Source organism: Paecilomyces variotii (genome assembly GCF_004022145.1).
Source record: "Paecilomyces variotii strain CBS 101075 chromosome Unknown C8Q69scaffold_4, whole genome shotgun sequence".
Taxonomy (NCBI): Eukaryota; Fungi; Ascomycota; class Eurotiomycetes; order Eurotiales; family Thermoascaceae; genus Paecilomyces; species Paecilomyces variotii.
The window spans coordinates 209,318-229,721 of record NW_021167143.1 but is presented as its reverse complement, the minus strand read 5'-3'; the positions used below and the strand labels follow the sequence as shown (position 1 = coordinate 229,721).

Below are 20,404 nucleotides of genomic sequence, written 5' to 3'. Positions count from 1 at the left end.
AACATGACACACGCACACAGTACGAGCTATGGTTCTTGTGTATATTCAGCTGGCACTCGCTTGTGTCAATGTCAATGATGTCGCGCACGGCTGTCAAAGGTTCAGAGAACTCCACCTGATCGACCGCGTTGATTGTGTTTACCGCCTTTGGGGTGGCCATCGCCGGTTGCCCGGAGCAACAATCCACTTAAGTTGATGATTGGTTTAGGGTATTGTATCTCACGTGATGATAATTGCTTAGTCATGAGTGACGCCAGATGCCAAGAATCAAATTGTCGATATGGTCTGTGTTCGAGCAAGTATCACTTACTCTAGCTCTGTGGAATTCTGGACAGAGTAACATCGTTACTAACTGACGAACATCTCCTGATTTACTGCATATGCGACGTTTCCAGTCAAGTCACTAGACCACTGACAGAGCGGGCAAGTTACCGGTCTACTACATTTGGAATTATCACATACCTACAGTTGTGGCTGCATGATAGGCTGTGAACTGGAGTCTGTCCAATACGAGCCCTCAATCTACGTGCAACTTGAGGCCGTTATAGGATTCGGGGTTTTGGTGATCTTCGAGAAATCAAGGCGGTTCCTGCGCCCGGAAGATAATCTGTTGTCACGATGCATGAAATTATCACACTTCAGCTTGGTCAACGGAGCAACTATGTAGCAACACATTTCTGGAATCTCCAGGTTAGAATCTGTATAGCCTTTTATAATGAGTGGAATTCCTAACATGCACAGGAATCCTACTTCACATACAATGCAGGCGAAGAGTCACCCGTAAACCACGATGTTCATTTCCGACCCGGTCTTGGAGCAGATGGGACGGAGACATTTACTCCAAGAACCATTATTTATGACCTCAAAGGTGGCTTTGGTTCCCTTAAGAAATACAATGCGCTTTACCAAATGGAAGAGGAATCTAGCATGCCAAGAGGACTATGGTGAGTGCCCGGGCTTGATCATTTTAGAACATTATCTATCTAAAAGCATCGTGTGTGAACGGAGCTGATACCAATTTAACAGGGACGGAAATGAGGTTATACAACAACAACCTCAGATCCCGCAGAGTGAATATCAAAAGTCCCTGGATCTGGGATTAACCCCACCTCCGCTGATCTCGGAGACGGTTCGTTACTGGTCTGACTTCAACCGGGTATTTTATCACCCACGTTCTATTGTCCAGCTGAACGATTACGAGTTGAATTCCCGATTGATGCCATTTGAGAACTGGGAAGTGGGTGAAGAATTGTTCAATGATCTAGACAAGGAGCATGATCTCTTGGATAGAGACGTCAGACCTTTTGCAGAGGAATGTGACCAACTGCGCGCCCTTCAGATATTCTCCGGGACAGATGACGCCTGGGGAGGGTTTTCAGCGAGGTATATTGATAGACTCAGAGACGAGTATGGCAAAACTAGTATATGGCTATGGGGCCTTGAAGATGGTGCTAAGGTCCAGCGGGTACGTAAATCAGAACACCATTCAGTACTTGAGAGAAAACTGACATTTTATGCATAAATGCAGCAGAAGCAAATTCTCCGATCGATCAATGTTGCAAAATCAATCTCTGCAATCTCGCCGCAAGTTTCCTTGTATACGCCCATCATGGACCCCCCTCATCCATTGCCAACCTACCTAAATATCGATCTACAATCAGAATGGTACAAGTCGGCACTCATCACCTCTTCAATCGAGTCCGCCACCCTGCCTTCTCGCCTTCGCCAATATCATGACATCGAGGCTGCGTTAGCGGGTGACGACGGCACGCACAGAATCTTCGAATTGAAGGCCTCTATTGTACCAGAAGCCAGCGAAAACCCTGCAGGATCATCGCGTACAGAAGCAGAAGCTGCCGGATCCTTGGCAGAGGACGATGGAATTGACGAGAATGCGAAATTTGACATTAACTTTAGTTATATTGATCCTGCTGGAAGGCATCACACCTTCAACGAGATCCAGGTCGCTCGTGGATTTGAATTTGCTAGAGCGGATGAACCATGGCTTGAAAATTCCACTCTTGCTCGGCGACAGCGCCTGTTCAACTCGCAATCTGCACTACAAAGGTACGTACGACCGAAAAATGGATCGCCTGAGTCACAACGACACCATAACCAAAAAAATATACTTCCTGCAATAAATGAACCAACAGCTGCTGTCCCCTGGCATTTGTAGGGCAACGGTTACTAACGGTCTACATGATTTCCAGGTTCGATACGGGTTTGCGGCTTCCTATCCTTGACAGCTTCCCCCGCAATCTCTTCGCTGATTCTAGGCCGGAAGCTGGCATCAAGGTCCATGCAGCATTGGCAGCCACCTCAGCGGTGGCAGATCGAATCAAGGCTCTACAAGCGATTGCAGGACGAGCTGTGGGCGTCGATGAACGAGAGGCCTTGGTCAACGGCCTCGGCGAGATCCGTGAGACATACGAGCAGGGATGGATGAGCGATTTGGACTCTGGCGAGGACGACTGAACACCGTACCCATCCGCTGCTACCTGGCCGCAGGACACTGGCATACACCACCGAGACGTCTGGCTGGCCTTGGGGCGCGCACGTTTCTCACTGATAGTTGGATACTGTTCCCCACAGGGAAATTAACTTCTGCCTGCATCTTACGGAGTACTCCAGTCCTCTTGAAGGACTCTTATGCACCTGCGTGGACTAAAGAGCGTCGCCTGGGGTAGATTCTTGCTCAGTGCTTCTCGCCGTTGTGGCGACCCGGATCATACTGCATATATTATAGAAACGTCTGCAAGAGGCATTTGCTCGATATTGCGACCGCGAATGCCAATTTAGACATCGCTTCAGTCTTGAATGGACCTGTCCAGGGCTATTTTTGTTATGTACTATCGAACAGCCCGACCCAAGATTTGTCAATCATGACCTGATTCACCTGAAAGCGGGGGAGGGGTAATTAGTCGACCCAGAAATCCGATCAGATTATCCCGGTTTTCGTCGACAGACCAAGAACTGCCATGATGGATGACCGGAAAACGTACGGAGACGATATTGTTAATATTTCATGATGACTCCAAGACATCTTTCGAACTAATAATCATCCATCTCTCTTTCTCGATCCGAAGCGAGTTGGCCTATTCTAGCGGCCCAACAACAACAAATCCGGCCTCGGAAGGATTACCCTTCGCGGCGATCGATCTGATATAATTAACGTACGAAGTGATGTGGTGTCGTCAGGGCCTGTCTGATAGTTGTTGTATGTGTATGTGTATGTGCTGTACAGGCACTAAAGGCATTTCTGTTTTCTGTTAGCGGAAAGGCGGAGAGAAATGGGTTGAGAAGAAAGTCAATCCCAGATCTTCCGTGATTCTGCTTGTCCTGTTCCTCACCTTTTTGCCTCGATGTTTGGCCCGCTGTGGAGAGAACGGGCCAGGGACCAACTGTGATTATTCTCGTTCTCGTAATCGTGTCGACGATCTGATCACTCTGGGCGAAGTGCTTTTCGATTCGACCCATCCAGAATCTCATCCGATCGGATCCGATTTGCGATGTGTCCGGTACCTTTTTTTTTGCTCTCATTCTTTTTTTCTTAGCATCCAGCTCGCTTGTGCTAACACTCAGTCTTGTCCCTTTCTACTCTAGCCCTGCAATTGCCAGGCTGAGGCCTGACAGCGTCAGCCACTCGCCACGTTCCAAGAACAGCCGACCGGACTCATGGCCGCCATGGGGCTTTTTGCCCGTCCGCCTCATCCGTGGATCGCGCATCCACGAGTCGAGGTAGAGTTGACTACTCTATACTTCTCATTCGTGGACCTGGTCCCGCTAGCTCATGCTCCCATGGCGCTTTTGTGTCAAAAATTCAATGACAGGCGCCAATACTGCAACCGTTGTGGCAGGGCACCGTCCACATGTTTCGCGCTCAGATTGAACACCAAGATTGCTTGGAGGAAAAGACATGTAGCATGACTGGTGCGTGAGCAATCAACTTGCGCCGGCGGCAGAAGGTCGAGTGGCGATTCGATCGTGCTGCCAACTCGTGGATCATCTGAGACATAACATGCACAGGCCAGGGGTTAGGCCGCACCGGATCGGACAACCGTCTGTCAGCTCGCATCCAGATTAGAATCTCCACTTCAAAGTCGATACTCTACAAGCCTTTGACATCACATCCATGGTCGAGATCACCCCACGAAGACGCAGTTGCCATTGGAGAATTGCACTGCCCTTTCTGGCCCTAGTCGGTCGATTCTTATAGTATTAGTCGTCACCATCTCATGTTTCGGGACCCAACCCACCGGGCAACAGCTTCGTTCTCGTCCATTCTGGTAATCCAGCGGAGGGGAACCCCCGCGAAAACCACACAAAGCGAGAGTGGACGGCCTTCAAGGTGCCACGGTACTACCGAACACCTGCTGCTACCCTAACTGCTACCCCGACCATCTCTCGAAAACAGCTCTTTCACGCCACAGATTGATCCTGTGCAGGGGTGAAACATCACAAATGTAAAGAGATGCCCAACACAGAACAGGTTACCCGGATCTGGCTGGCCTTGCGAAGGTCATCACAAGATTGCGTCGAGATTACCGCATCCTCGACAGTGTCTGACTGCGGATATCTCCAGACTGTTCTAAATATTCTTTCTTCTTCGCCTTCGTCCTTTTCTGGAACTCGAAGGAACATGAATGAATGATTCATGATTTCAGACTTGACTGTTTTCAGTAGAAACGTCTACCATAAGGACATGTTTACGACTGCACTCCACTGAGGAGTTAAGCTGGCGGCCATTCTGCATTCCTGTCATAATGCATCTTACTCCAGATCAGAGGTCGCTTGCTATCGTAGTGGACGGCGGTCCATGCATACGCTGTAAGCACCTGCAGGTTACTAAAAAAACAAGCATCAGCCTATACAGTGGATACGCGTGTATAGGAAATGCCTGCTATCACCTACAGGGGAAACGTCTCTATACCCGCGTATAGAGAGATGATCTCTACACAAATGTCTAGTCTGTTTTGGGTCCAAAGTAGGAAGTTCATTTCCGCCAGTTCAAATTTCTCGATACGGCTATCCAATATATCGTATCCGCTTCTGGGTCTACTGGATGGAGCCGCCGAGAGCCTCCAGGAAACCTTTTTGTTTCAGTGGAGCACTGACTTGATGTGCAGATGATTCACCATTGGCTGGCCTTGACAATCCATGAACAGACGAGTAGAAATCCTGCACCACGAGTACCGTGGAACCGGTTCTGTGCTGCTCGCCGTCCCAGAACTGATGCTGTTCACGGATCATGGTCCATCGACGACGTGGAGCAGAATTAGAATAACCTCCGAACTAGCCATGATTGCCCACCTGGACACATCGCAGACAGGCAATCAGAACGTCTGATTGTTCCGATAGACCAATTCGGTTGCAGTCTGGTGCCTTGGCCTCTGTTACCAGAACACTGTGCGATGGGCCCATGCTAATTAACCGCCGCCAGGTACATACATAAAAGCTCTGTCCCTCCAGAGTTTATGGGATCTTCGTGTCGTTATTGATCGCCAGTGTCATCTGCGAGGAACTCCTTCGTTACGGTTCCTTGTTCTCTCGTTCATATATTACTTGGCGAGAAGCAAAAGAAGTACTATACACCTTAATACGAACTACCCTTTGACATTCCACCCACTCTACCGCTCGTTATACAGACATCATGGTCAAAGCAGCTTTCGTTTTGCTCGCTCTGGCGAGCTCGGCCCTTGGCCGTGGACTCCAGCTCAGAGGAACTGGCGCCGAGGCTCCCTGGAGCTCTTCTGTCGCCCCTACCTCCACCAGTGTTCACTCGAAGCCCATCCGTACCAGCAAGGCTTCTCCCTCCAAGGCTTCTCCTTCCTACTCGCCGTCCAGCTGGGTCTCTCCTGTCCCATCTAGTACTACGCCGCAGCCTGAGGAGACTATCACTTACACCACTACCTACACTACGACGACTTGCCCTGGTATGTTGGAGTTGTCTCATTAATCTATAACATATGATCCTTGTAGCTAACCGCCAGCAGTGACCCCGTCGACCGTCACCAGTGGTTCTACTACTTACACCACTCCAGTCACTGGTACTAGCACTATTGTCGTTACCTCTGTGGTCACTGAGTGTCCGAAGTGCACCAAGACCAAGACTCCTATCCCTACTAGTACTGCTTTAACCGTGCCTCCTGAGGAGACGACTACTTACACGACTACCTATACTACGACAACTTGCCCTGGTACGTTAAGAGTTGTCCTTAATTTATATCATTATGATTCTTATAGCTAACTACTAGCAGTGACCACCTCTACCGTCACCAGTGGTTCTACTACTTATACCACTCCAGTTACTGGCACCAGCACCGTCGTTGTTACTTCCGTGGTCACTGAGTGTCCCAAGTGCACTAAGACCAAGACTCCTGTTCCTACGAGTACTGCTTCAGTTGTGCCTCCTGAGGAGACGACTACTTACACAACTATCTATACTACCACGACCTGCCCTGGTATGTTGTCAACAGGATATAGATATGTCTAGATCAATTTGTTATGACTAACGCTGTAAATAGTCACCCACACCACTATTACTAGTGGTTCTACCACCTACACCACTCCTGTCACTCAGACTAGCACCATCGAAGTCACCTCCGTGGTCACTGAGTGTCCTAAGTGCACCAAGACCAAGACTCCTGCTCCCGCTCCTACTGTGACTGTGCCTACCACTATCCTGACCACCAAGACCACCACCTTCACGACAACGACTTGCCCAGGTAAGCTCCCACCTGGGAACAGAACCACTGAATGATTTATTAACAATATTCCAGTCACCTACTCGACCGTCACCAATGGCACGAGCACCTACACCATGCCGGTTACTCAGACCAAGACCCTGACTCTGACCACCATCACCACCTGCCCTACGGTCATTCCGGCTCCTCCCACTGAGACTGCTCCTGCCCCGGCCCCTACTACCTCGGTCGTGACTATCACCACCACCTACGAGACCACCACCTGCCCAGTTACACACACTACGGTCACCAGCGGCACCAGCACCTACACCACTCCCGTTACTCTGACTCTGACCCAGACTCTGACCACGACCACTTGCTCTACCTCGGTCATTCCTCCAGCTCCTGTTGCCCCGACCACTGCTACTCTGACCGTTGTGCCGCACTCCTCCGCTCCGGCTCCGGCTCCTGAGAGCCCGGCCCCTGTCGAGACCACTGCCACGGCCAGCCCTGCTCCCGAGACCAGCGTCGTTGTTCCTCCCGCTAGTCCCGCCCCCCAGAGCCCTGCTCCTGCTGAGACCAGCTCCGCTGCTGTTCCCCCGGCTAGCTCTGCTCCGGTCACTGTCTCTCCAGCTCCCGCCAGTTCAGCTCCCGCTGCCTCCAGCCCGGCTGCCCCGGCCGTCCCGTCTTCCTCACCCGTCGGGGTCTCTCCTCAGGAGACCACTACGGCCTCGGTCTCGCCTTCCCCTACTCAGTCGACTGCTCCTGTCTTCACCGGTGCTGCGGCCCAGGTCAGCAAGCCAGGTATGGGTTTGCTGGTTGGTGCCCTGGTTTTCCTCGCCAACTTGTAAACAGATGGGAATTCCCAGTTTGGCTTTCCTGATTTGATTTGTCCATTGCAGTGATAGCGAAGAAATCTGACACATCTACTCACTGCGATCATAATTTCGTCTCGGGCTTGACCACTTAATGAACTCCAAGAAAAAGGAGCCTTGGAATAAAGAAAAGAATCGTGCATTCACTCTTTTATGTTGTCGGACGGTTCTTTTCGCTCTGCAGCTTTGGACATAATATTCATCCTCTCCTTTCAGGTGACGACTTTTCAATTCTTTGTCACGGACATAAATCATGACCGATATGACTTTTTTTCCTTTTTAATTAATGTCCTTAATTGAGCAATTACGATGTGGTATGCTTTAGCCGACATTGGTTCCGAGTAATCGGGTAGCGTAGCCGCCAAGCCCTGATAAGATTAAGATAGCAGGCGCTTATAGCTAACTCTCGAGAGCGTGTATAATAATGTGAGCATCGTTTCTCTAGCTCCAGCCATTCTTGCTCTTTTTTCTTTTTTTCTTCTTCTTTTTCTTCTCTCTCTCTTTGGTAGAAGATGCTTCTCATGCAATGGAGCGGGATGGTGTTTAAGAGCAACACAATTAGCACAAACCTCACTTGAAATTTCTTGGACCGCACCATTTTCCGTTCTATATATATATGTATGTATTATGTATGTATGTATGTATGTATGTATATATATACAAGCACAGTTGACATTCGTCGCTTTTCAATGGTGGACCGCAATTTTCAGGAATGTGCCGAACATGCCGATACCGCACCGAATCTTAGTTTCAAGACGATAACCGAAATCGTTAAACGCGACGATCTAATAGCCCAAGAGCGGCTTTTACTTCTTCCGCATCCAATGACTTCTGCTTTCTCCTGGTTCGATGTCTAAACTGAACAAAAAAAGTTCTGAAGGCGGGCATTCCTTCGATTTTTAGGTGCCCCGGTGGTGTTGTTTTGAGAGAATGACAGAGGCGCAGACTACCACAAAGGCCCAAACGAACAATATCAACGGATGGGATGGCCCTGATGATCCTACGCATCCGAGGAACTGGCCAACATTGCGCAAATGGGTTATTACCGTCATCACGTCGCTCATGACGTTTTCCGTCACTTTCGCAAGTAGCGTGTTCAGCACGGCGGAAACACCGACAGCTGAGAAGTTCCACGTTTCTCACGAAGTGATGGTTTTGGGATTGAGTCTTTTTGTTTTAGTATGTTCGAGACCCCTCTTTTTTCCGGCTGCAAATAATGATTAACCTGCGCTCATAGGGATATAGTTTCGGGCCTCTGCTATGGGGTCCGCTGTCTGAAGTCTGCGGGCGGAAATTTCCCCTAATGCTGGGTGTAATTGTCTTTTGCGTCTTCCAGATACCCGTGGCAGTTGCGCAAAATGTCCAGACCGTCATAGTATGTCGTTTTATCGGTGGCATCTTTGCCTGCGCGCCCCTTGCTATTGTCGGAGCATCTCTATCTGATATTTGGGATCCGGTCCAACGAGGGATCGCGGCATGCATTTACTCTGGTGCTACCTTCTCTGGCCCTGTTCTCGGTCCGATCGTTGGCGGGTTTCTGGTCAATAGTCATCTGGGCTGGAGATGGACGGCTTGGATCACTCTTATTCAGGGATTCTTCTTCTGGGTGCTTGGTATGCTGTGTGTCCCGGAGACACATGCGCCCACGTTGCTGCGACGGAAGCTTGAGGCTGTTCAGAAAGTCGCAGATGAGAGCGCACGCCGTGGGAGTATACGAAGGATGATCAGTCCAGGTGTGAATCCACAGCAGAATAAGATCACCTTACGGATATTTGTCACCAAGTATTTAACGCGACCACTTGGTAAGTGCATCACTCTGTTATGACGACTTGCCTTGTCTATCTGTTTACATACGATGAACAGTCATGTTGGTATCCGAGCCAATACTGCTTCTGACTACGCTATACATGTCCCTCGTCTACGGTACTTTATACCTTTTCTTCGAAGCGTATCCCATCTCTTTTCAGGAGCAACGTGGTTGGAACCCCGGAGTCGGCGCACTGCCCTTCCTAGGCATCACAGTTGGCGTGGTATTCGGCAACATCACTATCCCAGCAACCACCCTCTTCCGCTTCAAGCGCAAGTATCTCGAAGGCGGGAACAAAGTCGCGCCCGAGGAGCGCCTGATCCCCATGATGATCGGCGCCGTGGTTCTCCCACCCGGACTCTTCTGGTTCGCCTGGACCAGCAACCCGCACATCACATGGGTTCCTCAGGTCATAGCTGGAGTGCCCATCGGGATGGGAATCCAGATCATCTATACGATGGGATTCAACTATATTCTCGACGCCTACACCCCCTATGCCGCTAGTGCTGTTTCTGCTAATACGTTCATACGATCCATGGCCGCGGCAGGGTTTCCGCTTTTTGCGACGCCCATGTATCATAAGCTGGGGATCAGCTGGGCAACGTCGTTGTTGGCCTTCCTTTCTCTGCTTCTGATGCCGGTACCGGTTTTGTTTTATGTATATGGAGAACGAATTAGGAACCGGGGACGGTTTAGCGTTGGGTAGATTTTGTTAATAGGATTTAATAGGAATTGTACATATAAATCATAGAAATCAGCAGTACATAACTGGTTGTGAATGAAATTTTCCGTCTGAATAGTGGATGATGAGATATGTAGCTTCAAGATATACCGTAATCAAATATCTGATTCCTGCGATAAGATAGAGGCCCACGTGACCGGAGTCAGATGACGCCGTGTGATGCCAAAGTGTCCTCAGTGGAACACCCAAGAAGCACTTCCTTGGGGAATTTGTCCTTTTTTCCTGGTCTACCGTCTGTGCCAGGTGGCCACTTGAATCATCCTGCATGGCTTGATCGTTGTAGGGTCGATTTTCTGTCTTCTTGTTTTCTTGACATCTGTGGTACGTGTTACGTTGTTGTCCGGTCCTGGCTTTCACATTTACATAGTTTCTCGGAGAGCTTTCACGCCGATATTGTCTTGTTTGCCTTGGTGGGCTGGACTTACTCTTCCATAGTCTAGGTACTGCACGATTTTCTGGAGCTGGAACTTGGGGGATCTAATCAGGGCTTTTTGTCCTTTTTTTATTTACCGCCATTGAGGTATGTTTCGAATGGTACCTATCCATGAAGGAGAGCTCCGCGGACTAATGCATGTATCTATGTTATAGCGGACTTAATATACCACACCCCATGGCTACCCATGGCCGACGGCGGTCATCCGCCTCCGTCGCCTCCCTCTTCTCTTCGCCAATGCTAATGACCGTCATCTTCCCCTTTCTCTTATTCCTCGTCTGCTTCCCGGTCCCCGCAGCCGCTGTCGGGTCCGCCGTTCTCGGTATCGATCTCGGAACAGAATACATCAAGGCCGCTTTAGTGAAGCCCGGTATCCCGCTCGAGATCGTCTTGACGAAGGATTCGAAACGAAAGGAATCGGCCGCTGTCGCCTTCAAGCCTGCTAGGGAGGGTAACGCCCCCTTCCCGGAGCGGTTCTATGGCGGTGACGCGCTGGCCCTTGCGGCTAGGTTTCCTGACGATGTCTACTCGAACCTTAAGACTCTCCTGGGTGTTCCATTCAACGGAGGCGAGGAGGAAATGGTCCAGGTGTACAAGAGTCGGTACCCGTCCATAAATCTGGAGAGCGCACCAGGCGACAGGGGAACAGTGGGCGTCCGCAGTGGAAAGCTGGGACAAGCGGTGGGCAAGGATGCGTTTCTCGTGGAGGAACTTCTGGCCATGCAGTTAAAGCAGATCAAGGCCAACGCTGATGTGATGGCCGGAAAGGGATCCAACGTCCGTGATGTTATCATCACGTATCCGCCTTTCTACACTGCGGAGGAGAAGAGAAGTGTGGAGCTAGCGGCTAAGCTGGCAGGATTGAATGTTGAAGCCTTGATCAGTGATGGACTGGCTGTTGGCCTGAACTACGCCACGAGTCGTACGTTTCCTAGTGTCTCTGACGGTCAGAAACCGGAATACCACGTGGTTTACGACATGGGTGCCGGTTCTACGACGGCCACTGTTCTGCGTTTCCAGAGCCGGAAAGTCAAGGATGTGGGCAAATTCAACAAGACCGTCCAGGAGGTCCATGTTATCGCTGCTGGCTGGGACAGAACTCTCGGTGGAGATGCCCTGAACCAGCTGATTGTGAACGACATGATCGAGAAGCTCGTTCAGGAGAAGAAACACATCTCGGCGGCTGATATTAGAGCGCACGGAAAGACAATGGCCAGACTCTGGAAGGATGCGGAGAAGGTTAGGCAGATTCTCAGCGCCAACACCGAAACTGGAACGTCTTTCGAGGGATTGTTTGAGGAGGATCTTTACTTCAAATACAAGATCACACGCTCCGAATTCGAGAAGCTGGCAGCAGAGCATGTCAACCGTGTTGGTGGACCGCTTGAGCAAGCACTTTCCGTCGCCGGAATACCCCTGAGTGATATCGAGTCAGTGATCCTCCATGGTGGCACTATCAGAACGCCTTTCGTACAAAAGCAGCTAGAGAAGGTGGCAGGAGGATCAAGCAAGCTTCGCACCAACGTCAATGCCGATGAATCTGCCGTCTTTGGCGCTGCTTTCAAGGGAGCCGCTCTCAGTCCAAGCTTCAGGGTGAAGGATATCCGTGCTGTTGACGCAGCTCAGTACCCTGTCTTCCTCAAGTGGCCTGCAGATGGTAAAGAGCGACAGCAGAAGCTGTTCACACCGACGTCGCAGGTCGGCGTCGAGAAGCAAGTGACAGTGAAGAACCTGGATGACTTTGAGTTCAGCTTCTATCAGCAGGTCCCTAAGGGCCAAGATGCCATCGATGCCCCTGTCTTGAAGGTTGAAACAAAGAACCTTACGGCTTCTGTGGCTGAACTGAAGAACAAGTTTGGATGCTCCCCCGCCAACATTACCACCAAGTTCGCTGTCCGTCTCAGTCCTGTGGACGGACTGCCTGAGGTGCTTAGTGGTTCCGCCAGTTGTGAGGTCGATAGCGCTAAGAAGGCCAGCGTGGTCGACGACGTCAAGGGCTTCTTCGGTCTCGGCTCGAAGAAGGATGCTCAACAACCTCTGAAAGAGGATGATGAGCCAACGGAGTCTGTCACCCTTGAGCCTGAGTCGTCATCTACCGCGACCTCGACTTCTGAGACCTCCACTTCCACGGAGCCCGCCAAGGATGCTAAGAAGGCCTCCCCGGAGCCTCAGACCAAGCTCGAGATCATTCCTGTCAAGCTCGTCTCATCGCCGCTTGGCACACCAGCTCCATCTCCGGCCGAGCTGAACCGCATCTTGGAACGTTTAGCTGCATTCGATGCCTCAGACCGAGACCGTGTCCTACGTGAAGAAGCCCTCAATGAATTGGAGAGTTTCATTTACCGTGGACGTGATCTGCTTGAGGACGAGGAGTTCCTTAAGGCCCTCAAGCAGGATCAGGTGTCGGTCCTGAAAGAGAAGCTTTCAGCCTCCAGCGATTGGCTGTATGAGGACGGCGCCGACGCTAAGACGAAGGATTTCCAAGAGAAGCTGAAGGCACTCAAGGATATTATTGACCCGGCCCTGCGCAGAAAGCAAGAGAACGCTCTTCGGCCCTCCAAGATGACTGTCCTGGAGGAGATGCTCAAGAGTGCCGGCACCATTTCGGAGATGATGGAGCAGACGATCAAGGCTGAAGAGGAGGCCTTCTCTTCCTCCCTGGCCGCCGCCAGCCCCAGCTCCACTACGGAAGCCAGCTCTGAGACCTCTACCAGCGCTGATTCCTCCTCTACGGAGTCATCCTCGACCGACGCTTTCGCCGATCTAGAAGAGGATCCTTACTCAACCTCGTCTTCGACGACTACTACGGCGTCGACCGCCCTCCCTTCCAAGCCCGCCTCTCCAAGCTACTCTCTCTACACCCCTGCTGACCTCTCATCCCTCACCAAGACCTACGAGTCCACGAAGACCTGGTTCGAGACACAGTCCGTCCTCCAGGCCAAACTCACCGAATCCGACGACCCAGCCCTCCCTGTTGCCGAGATTGACGCCCGCCTCCGCGAACTCGAGCGCATCCTGAGCCGGATCGGCTCCAAGATCCACGCCGGCGGCAACAACGGCAACAGCGAAGGTTCATCTTCGAAGAAGAACGGAAAGAAAAACAACAAGAAAGACAAGAAGCAACAACAGAAACAAGACAAAGAAGAAAAGAAGAGCCGCAAAGATGAGCTCTAAAGCTGTAAACCACATACGAACCAATGCCCGATAATGTTTGTATTATTCGTCTTGTCTGTTTTGTTTATTAGAGAACACATTTATCAAGCCAAGAAATAACTAGTAATCGATGCATTTCATTGCATTGCTTAGCTTTACTTAGATTAGCTTTCTTTGTTGGTTGATTTCTCTTCTTTGTACTGTACTTCTTTCTGGCTCTTGGGATTTAATTAAGCATTACTTACTTACGGGAGCGACACAGATGAAAAAGAATTTGGATGGAGATCGAATTTCTGCGTGTTTGTACTCTATTAAATTAAACTGCTAGATAGATAGATGGAGAGGGTTCCTAGGAATAATATATGAGAGATCATTCTCTATGGTTGATTTATTTGTTTGTTCTACGCTACTATGGCTTTTTAGATGGTAGAAAGTATAGTAGTTGTCGATGATATATATGGCTGAGGAATAGATATAATATTTCAAAATTGTAACTAATACCAGCCTCAGGAAAGTAAGTAAGTAAAATAGAAAACGAGAATATGTTCTATTTAGGCAAAGAAAATGACAGCCGGGTGGATCACTGACCAGCAGACCCGACTGGTGAAACAGCTAATAATAACGACACTTGAGAACAATGGACAAGAATATTCCTTTCAATTCCAAACAATCACGCTCACGTTGATACATTCCCATGAACACCGTACAGTAAGTAATAAGAAGAAGAGAGAGAAAAAAAAAAAATACATATCAGAAAACAAAATGAGCATGAGAAAGGACAGCGATATGACACGGTATGATGGAACAGGGTATAGCATAAGATGTGGTGGAAGGGATAACTGATAGATGAAAGGTGAGTGTAAATAATGTAACACATCAAGCACCTCTCATCTCGACCTCGCTGCCATTGGTGAGGTAGTCTGCGTCGACTTCCTCGCGCCGGCGGAGGAAGGCAGGTTCTTCGAAATCATCAACGTCCATGGCGCCAGTGGTCGATGTAGAGAATGGATCTCGGTTCTCCTGGCCCCGAGAGAGCTTGGCTGCACCGGGGAACTGGCGTCTCTGCTGGCCCAATTTCGGAGACAAGATCGTCCGTCGGGAGAGAGAGGGCGAGGTATTGTATGTGTTGAACCGGCTAGAAGCAAGAGGATCATGCCAGATACCGCTAGCATCCATATCGTGATCTTCGTCGTCCTCTTCTAAGTCCTCGTCATAGGTGCGCTTATGCGGATTGGGTGGAGGAATCGAAGACGCGACCGACTCCTGACTGCTCGATGGCAGGGAGAAGGCATCTCCTTCATCTGTCGAGATTTGCTCCGAACCAGCCCCGAACTCCGCAGCTGGTGACGGGAATGTCTGAACAGCATAGTTGCCAATCTTATGAATACCGCAATAGGGCGCCAGTTCTGCATACGACGTGCGACTGGCGATGTATCCCCCGCTCGTGCTCTCTTTGGCCGCAGCCAAGGCATATACACTAGGCTTCAACGCCTCCGTCTTGTATCCCTCCGGGACAGACTTCCGGACACGCATTCCGACACTCAAGAGTGACGACTGGATTTTATGCGGCAGCGCGGGGGAGGCGGAGTATGTAGGCGCAGAGTAGTTGTGGTGGGAGAGAGGGGAGCTAGTTCCATTATCATTATGATTACTCTCCGTAGTAGTAGGTCCCGTAGCTGCGAAATAACTGGTAATTGGTGGTTGGAAACGACGTCGTTTCGAGTTTGCGTCTTTGGAGAGAGTAGAAGCAGTACTCGCAACGGTAGTCATGGTGACGATAACGATAACGATGACGGTGTAAGCGTTTGTACTTAAGCACGTGAGAGGAACTTTTTCTTTTGATTTTAAGCCAAAGTGCTTATCGATAAGAAAGCATTGAAGGGATGCAGATGATAATGACAGAAGGAACAGAGTGGAGAGGGGAGTTGTCGTGGTGATGAAGAGGCGATGGAAAGGCTGGCAGGAGAAAGAGAGGAGGCTGGGCTTTCGCGCGCGCGACGCGGAGAGACGCGATCAGTATTGCTTTACTTAAGCTGGCCTATATAACCCGATCGGGATGAGGTTAGGGCTTAGGGTTTTGCGCATCCAAGGACTTTCTCTGATCAGTACATACTGTATCTGATAATACATGATAATGATAACCAGCAGGCTTTCGTCTGTTTCTATTGCAGGATGTTTGTATTCAAGCAGAATTACTGGGTACGGTGTATGTATGAAACGGCACTTTTTATCTGGGGAATCAAATAGCCCCGACCTGGCACGAACATGTGCCCCAGGACACATTGCTTCTATCTACATCTAACTAGATCCAGCAGTATATGATAACTATGGTAAACCATAACACCAGAAACTCCAGAACACAGGGTAGACACCTTGGTTTCCATACAATCAAGGCTTAACCGAAGTTTCCTCTCTTTCCACCTCTCTTCTGTCTCTCCTGGTGAGCCCGCAGAGCAGCTCTCGTCTCGACCAGACTCCTCTTCCCCTTGCTCTTGGCCTTGCCCAGCGTCATGAGGAAGTTCTTCTTCCGCGCCTTCTCCTTGTTCGTCGTACTCTTGCCCTCGGCAACCTTCTTGTCCTTGCGTCGGGCAGTGGTACTCTTGTGATCGTCGCGATCTGTCTTGGATTCCTTCACGCGAGCGAGCTTCTCTTCTCGAGTAGCCTTGTGTGAGAGAGCGGCCAGGCCCTCGATGTCCTCCGCAGTGACGGCATCGTCGACATGTCGACCAGAGGCAGCTGCTTGAGCACGTTTGGATTTCGCGCCCGGCAGGAGAGCATTGACAGAGGCTTGAGCGCGAAGCTCTGCCAGCTTGGCCAGATCAGCGGGAGTAAGGATGCGGGTGGTCGCCAGCTTGGAGATTTTCTGTTCCTTCTCCTTCTCGTCGGCATCTTCCTCGCCCTCCTGCTTCGCTTTCTTTGTGGGTGGTTTGTCATCATCGTCATCCGAGTCGCTGAGTTCAATCTCAGCGTCGCTCTCCACGTTGATCCAGCCGCCGGAATCATCACTGTCATCTTCTTCCACTTCCCACTTGGACCAATCTTCGGCCTCGTCCTCCTCTTCATCATCGTCTTCACCGTCCGACGGAAGACCTTTCTCCCGTCTCTTCTTTCTTCGTTCTTCCTCCTTCCACTGTTCCAGTAGTTCGATGCCCTCGATGTCACCGACAGCCTCTTCACCAAATCGCTTCTCTTTGAGTTGACCAGACCGCAGACCGATGGAAGCGTCCTTACCCCGGTCACGCTTTTTCAGCATCTCAGCGCCCACCTCTCTGTATAGTGACAGCAGACCCTTGGCGGCCATCATCACGCCCTTATCCTTACTCTTCTTGTACATGACAAGATCCTGTAGGAGCGTCTCATTCATAGCAAGCGGCTGTCGAACACAGACCTCGCGGATAGCATTTAGACCAGCGGAGGCAACTTCGGCGGCCGACGCCTCAGACACGAACTCGTTCGCAATTTTCTGGATAAGGGGCTCAAGAACATCCGGAGGCACAAGGTTATGCGTAGCCTGGGCCAGAGATGCTAGGAATGACGTGACGGACGGTTGTCGCGGAGTGAGATATTTCTGGAAATAGGAGTAGAGTTGGATGACGTGCAACTTGTGAAGGCCGACGAGACGCGACACAAGATTCAGCACAAACAGCTTCTGCTCCAGATTCAACTTCGACTTGGAATTCTGCAAGTGCTTCTGGAACAGGGTCTCGGCAAATCCTTGCGGATCGTGCAGGAGATGCAGCGCGGAGAAGTTCAGGGGATGCGGCTGATTCTTCTTGCGTTCCTTCTTCTTCACCGTCTGAAGCGCCTTTTCCACCTGACGAGACTTCTTCTTGGTCTTCTTGTTGATACCCACTTGGTGTCGTATCCGAGCGACGTCGATAGTCTCCTCGTCACTGCTCTCATCTTCCATCTCCTCTCTCTCTTTATCTCCACCAAGGAAGAATCGTACGCCACCAACGATAACCTTCTCGTTATCAGATAAACTCGCCTCCTTCATAATCTCAACAGTCTTGGCATCAGTCCAGATCTGTCTCTTCCACAACTCCCTCGTAATCTTGATAGCCCACAGAGCCTTTGAACTGGTGCGATCCGAAGTAACCAGGTTGAAAAGAACAGTCTGCATAGTCCGATTCAACTTGTGGTTCACCGTCTTCGAATTAGAAGAGCGCAGATCCGACACGATCTTCTGGAAAAGCAGCGCGCGGAGCGTCTTGCTAGACGTAGAGACGAGAATAGGAAACAATGTCTGTAAAAGTCTACACCGAGAAGCAAAAAAAAAGCGTTAGCAGACAATTCTTCTTATCTCCCAGCAACAACAGGGTGATATCATACGTAGCCGAATCCAAAATCTCCTTTTTCCTTAACAGAACCAGACTCGTGACGATCTTCTCTCTCAGCTCCTGCTCCAGAACCAGATGATGCTGCATCAACATATCCATCAATTGTTGCGGGAAATCCTTCGTGATCTCCGGATAGCAATCCGCCACGTGAGAAATAAAATCGATCAGATCGCGGAGCGATATGATACCCGTGTCGGTGGCCGATGATGGCGCAGCCATGTAGATTTCGCGGTGACTCTCATATTGGTAATGCTGGGCGCGGAAATCTTCAACGTAGGATCTGCGGAACAGCAGCGAAAGATATCAGTAACTTTCTCCCTTTTCTTGTATCGCACAGAATAGCTTCAGGGGTTAGAACTCACTTTGGATCTCTCCTGATCTTATGTTGCAGGTTCGGACTATGCGAGAAAGAGTAGAAAGGTCAGTATTCCATCTTGACCCAAGGCGGACAATTCTTTTTTGCGGCGGAGGGGGGAAAAGCGACAAAACTCACAGATCTGCTTCCACCTTTTCCAAGGCGCCAAGCTTTCTTTTCACCATCTTGACGGAATTAGTGAAAAAGAAAGAAAGAAAGGTATTAAAGAATGATGGAGGTTGGGTGATCAGAAAGTCACCCGGGGTTGATGTTGACTTTTTTTTCTTCGGAGCTTGCGAACCTCCGCGAACTTTTTTCTGACGGCCCTATCGATAGCGGTGAGTTGCAGCGCAGCCCGCCTGTCAGCGCTGCGGAGGCCACAATCCGCGCTTTCGTTAGGGATTGCAATTATACCGAGAATTAAGAGTCTGTTCTATAGTAGATGGAAGATCCTATGCGGTCTAGATCTACAAGGAGATTACATGTGTTTTTTTTTTTGGAGACCTCGGATTACAACGTAAATTCCCGTCGAGGGCGGGACAAGATAATTCAACATTTTTTGTCAACGCCTAGTGAGATTGGAAGGATTTTTCATATTGCAGACTAATCTGAAGTCTTCATGATCGCATCTCAACTACGAAGAAGGAAAGCCATCCATTTTCAAGACCTTGCTTCCTCCGTGGCTGTTTCCTGGCATGTACAGCCGCGCAGATGCATGCAAATCGACCGGACCCTGATGACACCCTCTCCACCCCCAGCAGGCAAAATCGAGCAACATACAAGGAAAATAAACGTGAATTCCTTTACCGGTTGCTCTTGGCAACACGCTCGAGCTCGTCCTTCTTCTTGATGGCGTAAGAGTTGGAGCTGCCCTTGGCGGCGTTGATCAGCTCCTCAGCAAGGCACTCAGCAATGCTCTTGACGTTGCGGAAAGCGGCCTCACGGGCACCGATGGTCAGCAGAGAGATGGCCTGGTTGACACGGCGGAGAGGGGAGACATCGACAGCCTGGCGACGGACGGTACCAGCGGATCCGATACGGGTGCTGTCTTCACGGGGACCGCAGTTGACAACGGCATCGACAGCGACCTGGAGGGGATTCTGGTCGGTCATGATGTGGATCTGATTGCAATCTGTCAGAAAAAGGAAAACTATTCAAATTCGGTTGTGTTCCTTCCAGTTGAATCTCTGCCATGGAAGGGCCATCTTAACAGTCCGGGGGTGAACGTACGATCTCGAAAGAGTGAGCAACGATGCGGACAGCCTTGAGCTTCTTTCCGTTGTTGCGGCCGTTCATCATGAGCGAGTTGGTCAGACGCTCGATGATAGGGCACTGAGCCTTGCGGAAACGCTTCTGGGCGTATCGGCCAGCGGAGTGAGGAAGGTAGACAGGGGAACGGATCTGGACGTAGTCGCTATAATCAAACAATCAGATCAGCAAAAAAGTTCGTTCCTGCAGGGAACTCTGCGATATTCCCAATTCCGTTTTCGTTGTGCTGCGCAGCTCTTGTCGCATCCTCTCTATCCTTCTTCCCCACAATGTTGTGTTTTTGCATATTCCTCCTTCTACCCAGGAAGCGCCAATTTGCGCAGCAACAATCGATGGAAATTGGAGATGAATCTTGTCGCAGAGGAGGCCTTATTGCAAAAACACGTACGTCAAAGAAATGTCCCTGATCTCAACATCCTCGTAGCTCCACTTGTTGAACAGCTTCACGCTGCCCTGCTCGGCCAGGACATCCTTGGGGACGGCCTGGAAGGCCGCCGAGCTTTCGACCTCGACTTCGCCGTTGTCGGACATGTTGGACGCCGTATACACCTGTTGTCGAGGGATTAGTTGGAGGTGACAGACGGTGCCGTTGGGTGAACGTTGAGCGTCGACGGTATGCAGTCGGTCGATTGAAATGTTCGCTGAGCGGAGGGAAATTCGCGGTGCGCCTCGCTTAGGTCTGTGTGGGTGGGTTAGGGCAGCCTGGCAGCCAACCAGCGCGGAGGTGTCATGTGATGGTGCCGCTGG

At 50.4% G+C, this 20,404-nt stretch overlaps 7 protein-coding genes across 7 annotated transcripts; 4 read left to right on the top strand and 3 right to left on the bottom strand.

Moving 5' to 3' along the window:
* Positions 1-302: 302 nt before the first annotated feature.
* On the top strand, positions 303-2,882 carry C8Q69DRAFT_226304 (tubulin domain-containing protein). Its single transcript, XM_028626341.1, has 5 exons — positions 303-690; positions 742-944; positions 1,027-1,465; positions 1,529-2,067; positions 2,211-2,882. The coding sequence occupies exons 1-5, from the start codon at positions 619-621 to the stop codon at positions 2,473-2,475; spliced, it is 1,518 nt and encodes a 505-aa protein (XP_028485612.1). The 5' UTR covers positions 303-618; the 3' UTR covers positions 2,476-2,882.
* A 2,568-nt stretch (positions 2,883-5,450) lies between these two features.
* C8Q69DRAFT_226336 (hypothetical protein) lies at positions 5,451-7,698 on the top strand. The gene is made up of 5 exons (XM_028626342.1): positions 5,451-5,933; positions 5,994-6,197; positions 6,258-6,461; positions 6,525-6,725; positions 6,780-7,698. The coding sequence occupies exons 1-5, from the start codon at positions 5,651-5,653 to the stop codon at positions 7,532-7,534; spliced, it is 1,647 nt and encodes a 548-aa protein (XP_028485611.1). The 5' UTR covers positions 5,451-5,650; the 3' UTR covers positions 7,535-7,698.
* A 575-nt stretch (positions 7,699-8,273) lies between these two features.
* Positions 8,274-10,181, top strand: C8Q69DRAFT_463354 (major facilitator superfamily domain-containing protein). Its single transcript, XM_028630368.1, has 3 exons — positions 8,274-8,737; positions 8,796-9,360; positions 9,422-10,181. Exons 1-3 carry the CDS (start codon positions 8,489-8,491, stop codon positions 10,069-10,071), a joined length of 1,464 nt encoding a protein of 487 aa, XP_028485610.1. The 5' UTR covers positions 8,274-8,488; the 3' UTR covers positions 10,072-10,181.
* Positions 10,182-10,298: 117 nt separating this feature from the next.
* On the top strand, positions 10,299-14,081 carry C8Q69DRAFT_463353 (Hsp70 protein-domain-containing protein). Its single transcript, XM_028630367.1, has 3 exons — positions 10,299-10,428; positions 10,543-10,627; positions 10,696-14,081. Exon 3 carries the CDS (start codon positions 10,718-10,720, stop codon positions 13,712-13,714), a length of 2,997 nt encoding a protein of 998 aa, XP_028485609.1. The 5' UTR covers positions 10,299-10,428; positions 10,543-10,627; positions 10,696-10,717; the 3' UTR covers positions 13,715-14,081.
* Positions 14,082-14,139: 58 nt separating this feature from the next.
* On the bottom strand, positions 14,140-15,917 carry C8Q69DRAFT_463350 (ribonucleotide reductase inhibitor-domain-containing protein). Its single transcript, XM_028630366.1, has one exon. It carries the CDS (start codon positions 15,461-15,463, stop codon positions 14,570-14,572), a length of 894 nt encoding a protein of 297 aa, XP_028485608.1. The 5' UTR covers positions 15,464-15,917; the 3' UTR covers positions 14,140-14,569.
* On the bottom strand, positions 15,918-18,750 carry C8Q69DRAFT_463349 (SDA1-domain-containing protein). Its single transcript, XM_028630365.1, has 4 exons — positions 18,527-18,750; positions 18,396-18,431; positions 18,026-18,313; positions 15,918-17,949 (listed from the first exon to the last, which is right to left on the bottom strand). Exons 1-4 carry the CDS (start codon positions 18,571-18,573, stop codon positions 16,089-16,091), a joined length of 2,232 nt encoding a protein of 743 aa, XP_028485607.1. The 5' UTR covers positions 18,574-18,750; the 3' UTR covers positions 15,918-16,088.
* A 123-nt stretch (positions 18,751-18,873) lies between these two features.
* Positions 18,874-20,323, bottom strand: C8Q69DRAFT_463345 (putative 40S ribosomal protein S5). Its single transcript, XM_028630364.1, has 3 exons — positions 20,046-20,323; positions 19,619-19,802; positions 18,874-19,509 (listed from the first exon to the last, which is right to left on the bottom strand). Exons 1-3 carry the CDS (start codon positions 20,186-20,188, stop codon positions 19,192-19,194), a joined length of 645 nt encoding a protein of 214 aa, XP_028485606.1. The 5' UTR covers positions 20,189-20,323; the 3' UTR covers positions 18,874-19,191.
* Positions 20,324-20,404: the final 81 nt, after the last annotated feature.

Coding starts and splice junctions, on each gene's coding strand:
- C8Q69DRAFT_226304 (XM_028626341.1), top strand. CDS start 619: ATGCATGAAATTATCACACTTCAGCTTGGTCAACGGAGCAACTATGTA. Junction 691..741: donor CACATTTCTGGAATCTCCAG/GTTAGAATCTGT, acceptor TAACATGCACAG/GAATCCTACTTCACATACAA. Junction 1,466..1,528: donor ATGGTGCTAAGGTCCAGCGG/GTACGTAAATCA, acceptor GCATAAATGCAG/CAGAAGCAAATTCTCCGATC.
- C8Q69DRAFT_226336 (XM_028626342.1), top strand. CDS start 5,651: ATGGTCAAAGCAGCTTTCGTTTTGCTCGCTCTGGCGAGCTCGGCCCTT. Junction 6,198..6,257: donor TACTACGACAACTTGCCCTG/GTACGTTAAGAG, acceptor AACTACTAGCAG/TGACCACCTCTACCGTCACC. Junction 6,462..6,524: donor TACTACCACGACCTGCCCTG/GTATGTTGTCAA, acceptor CGCTGTAAATAG/TCACCCACACCACTATTACT.
- C8Q69DRAFT_463354 (XM_028630368.1), top strand. CDS start 8,489: ATGACAGAGGCGCAGACTACCACAAAGGCCCAAACGAACAATATCAAC. Junction 8,738..8,795: donor GATTGAGTCTTTTTGTTTTA/GTATGTTCGAGA, acceptor CTGCGCTCATAG/GGATATAGTTTCGGGCCTCT. Junction 9,361..9,421: donor GTATTTAACGCGACCACTTG/GTAAGTGCATCA, acceptor TACGATGAACAG/TCATGTTGGTATCCGAGCCA.
- C8Q69DRAFT_463353 (XM_028630367.1), top strand. CDS start 10,718: ATGGCTACCCATGGCCGACGGCGGTCATCCGCCTCCGTCGCCTCCCTC.
- C8Q69DRAFT_463350 (XM_028630366.1), bottom strand. CDS start 15,463: ATGACTACCGTTGCGAGTACTGCTTCTACTCTCTCCAAAGACGCAAAC.
- C8Q69DRAFT_463349 (XM_028630365.1), bottom strand. CDS start 18,573: ATGGTGAAAAGAAAGCTTGGCGCCTTGGAAAAGGTGGAAGCAGATCT. Junction 18,314..18,395: donor AAGATCAGGAGAGATCCAAA/GTGAGTTCTAAC, acceptor GCTGTTCCGCAG/ATCCTACGTTGAAGATTTCC. Junction 17,950..18,025: donor GAGATTTTGGATTCGGCTAC/GTATGATATCAC, acceptor TTCTCGGTGTAG/ACTTTTACAGACATTGTTTC.
- C8Q69DRAFT_463345 (XM_028630364.1), bottom strand. CDS start 20,188: ATGTCCGACAACGGCGAAGTCGAGGTCGAAAGCTCGGCGGCCTTCCAG. Junction 19,803..20,045: donor ATCAGGGACATTTCTTTGAC/GTACGTGTTTTT, acceptor GTTTGATTATAG/CGACTACGTCCAGATCCGTT. Junction 19,510..19,618: donor TTGCTCACTCTTTCGAGATC/GTACGTTCACCC, acceptor GATTGCAATCAG/ATCCACATCATGACCGACCA.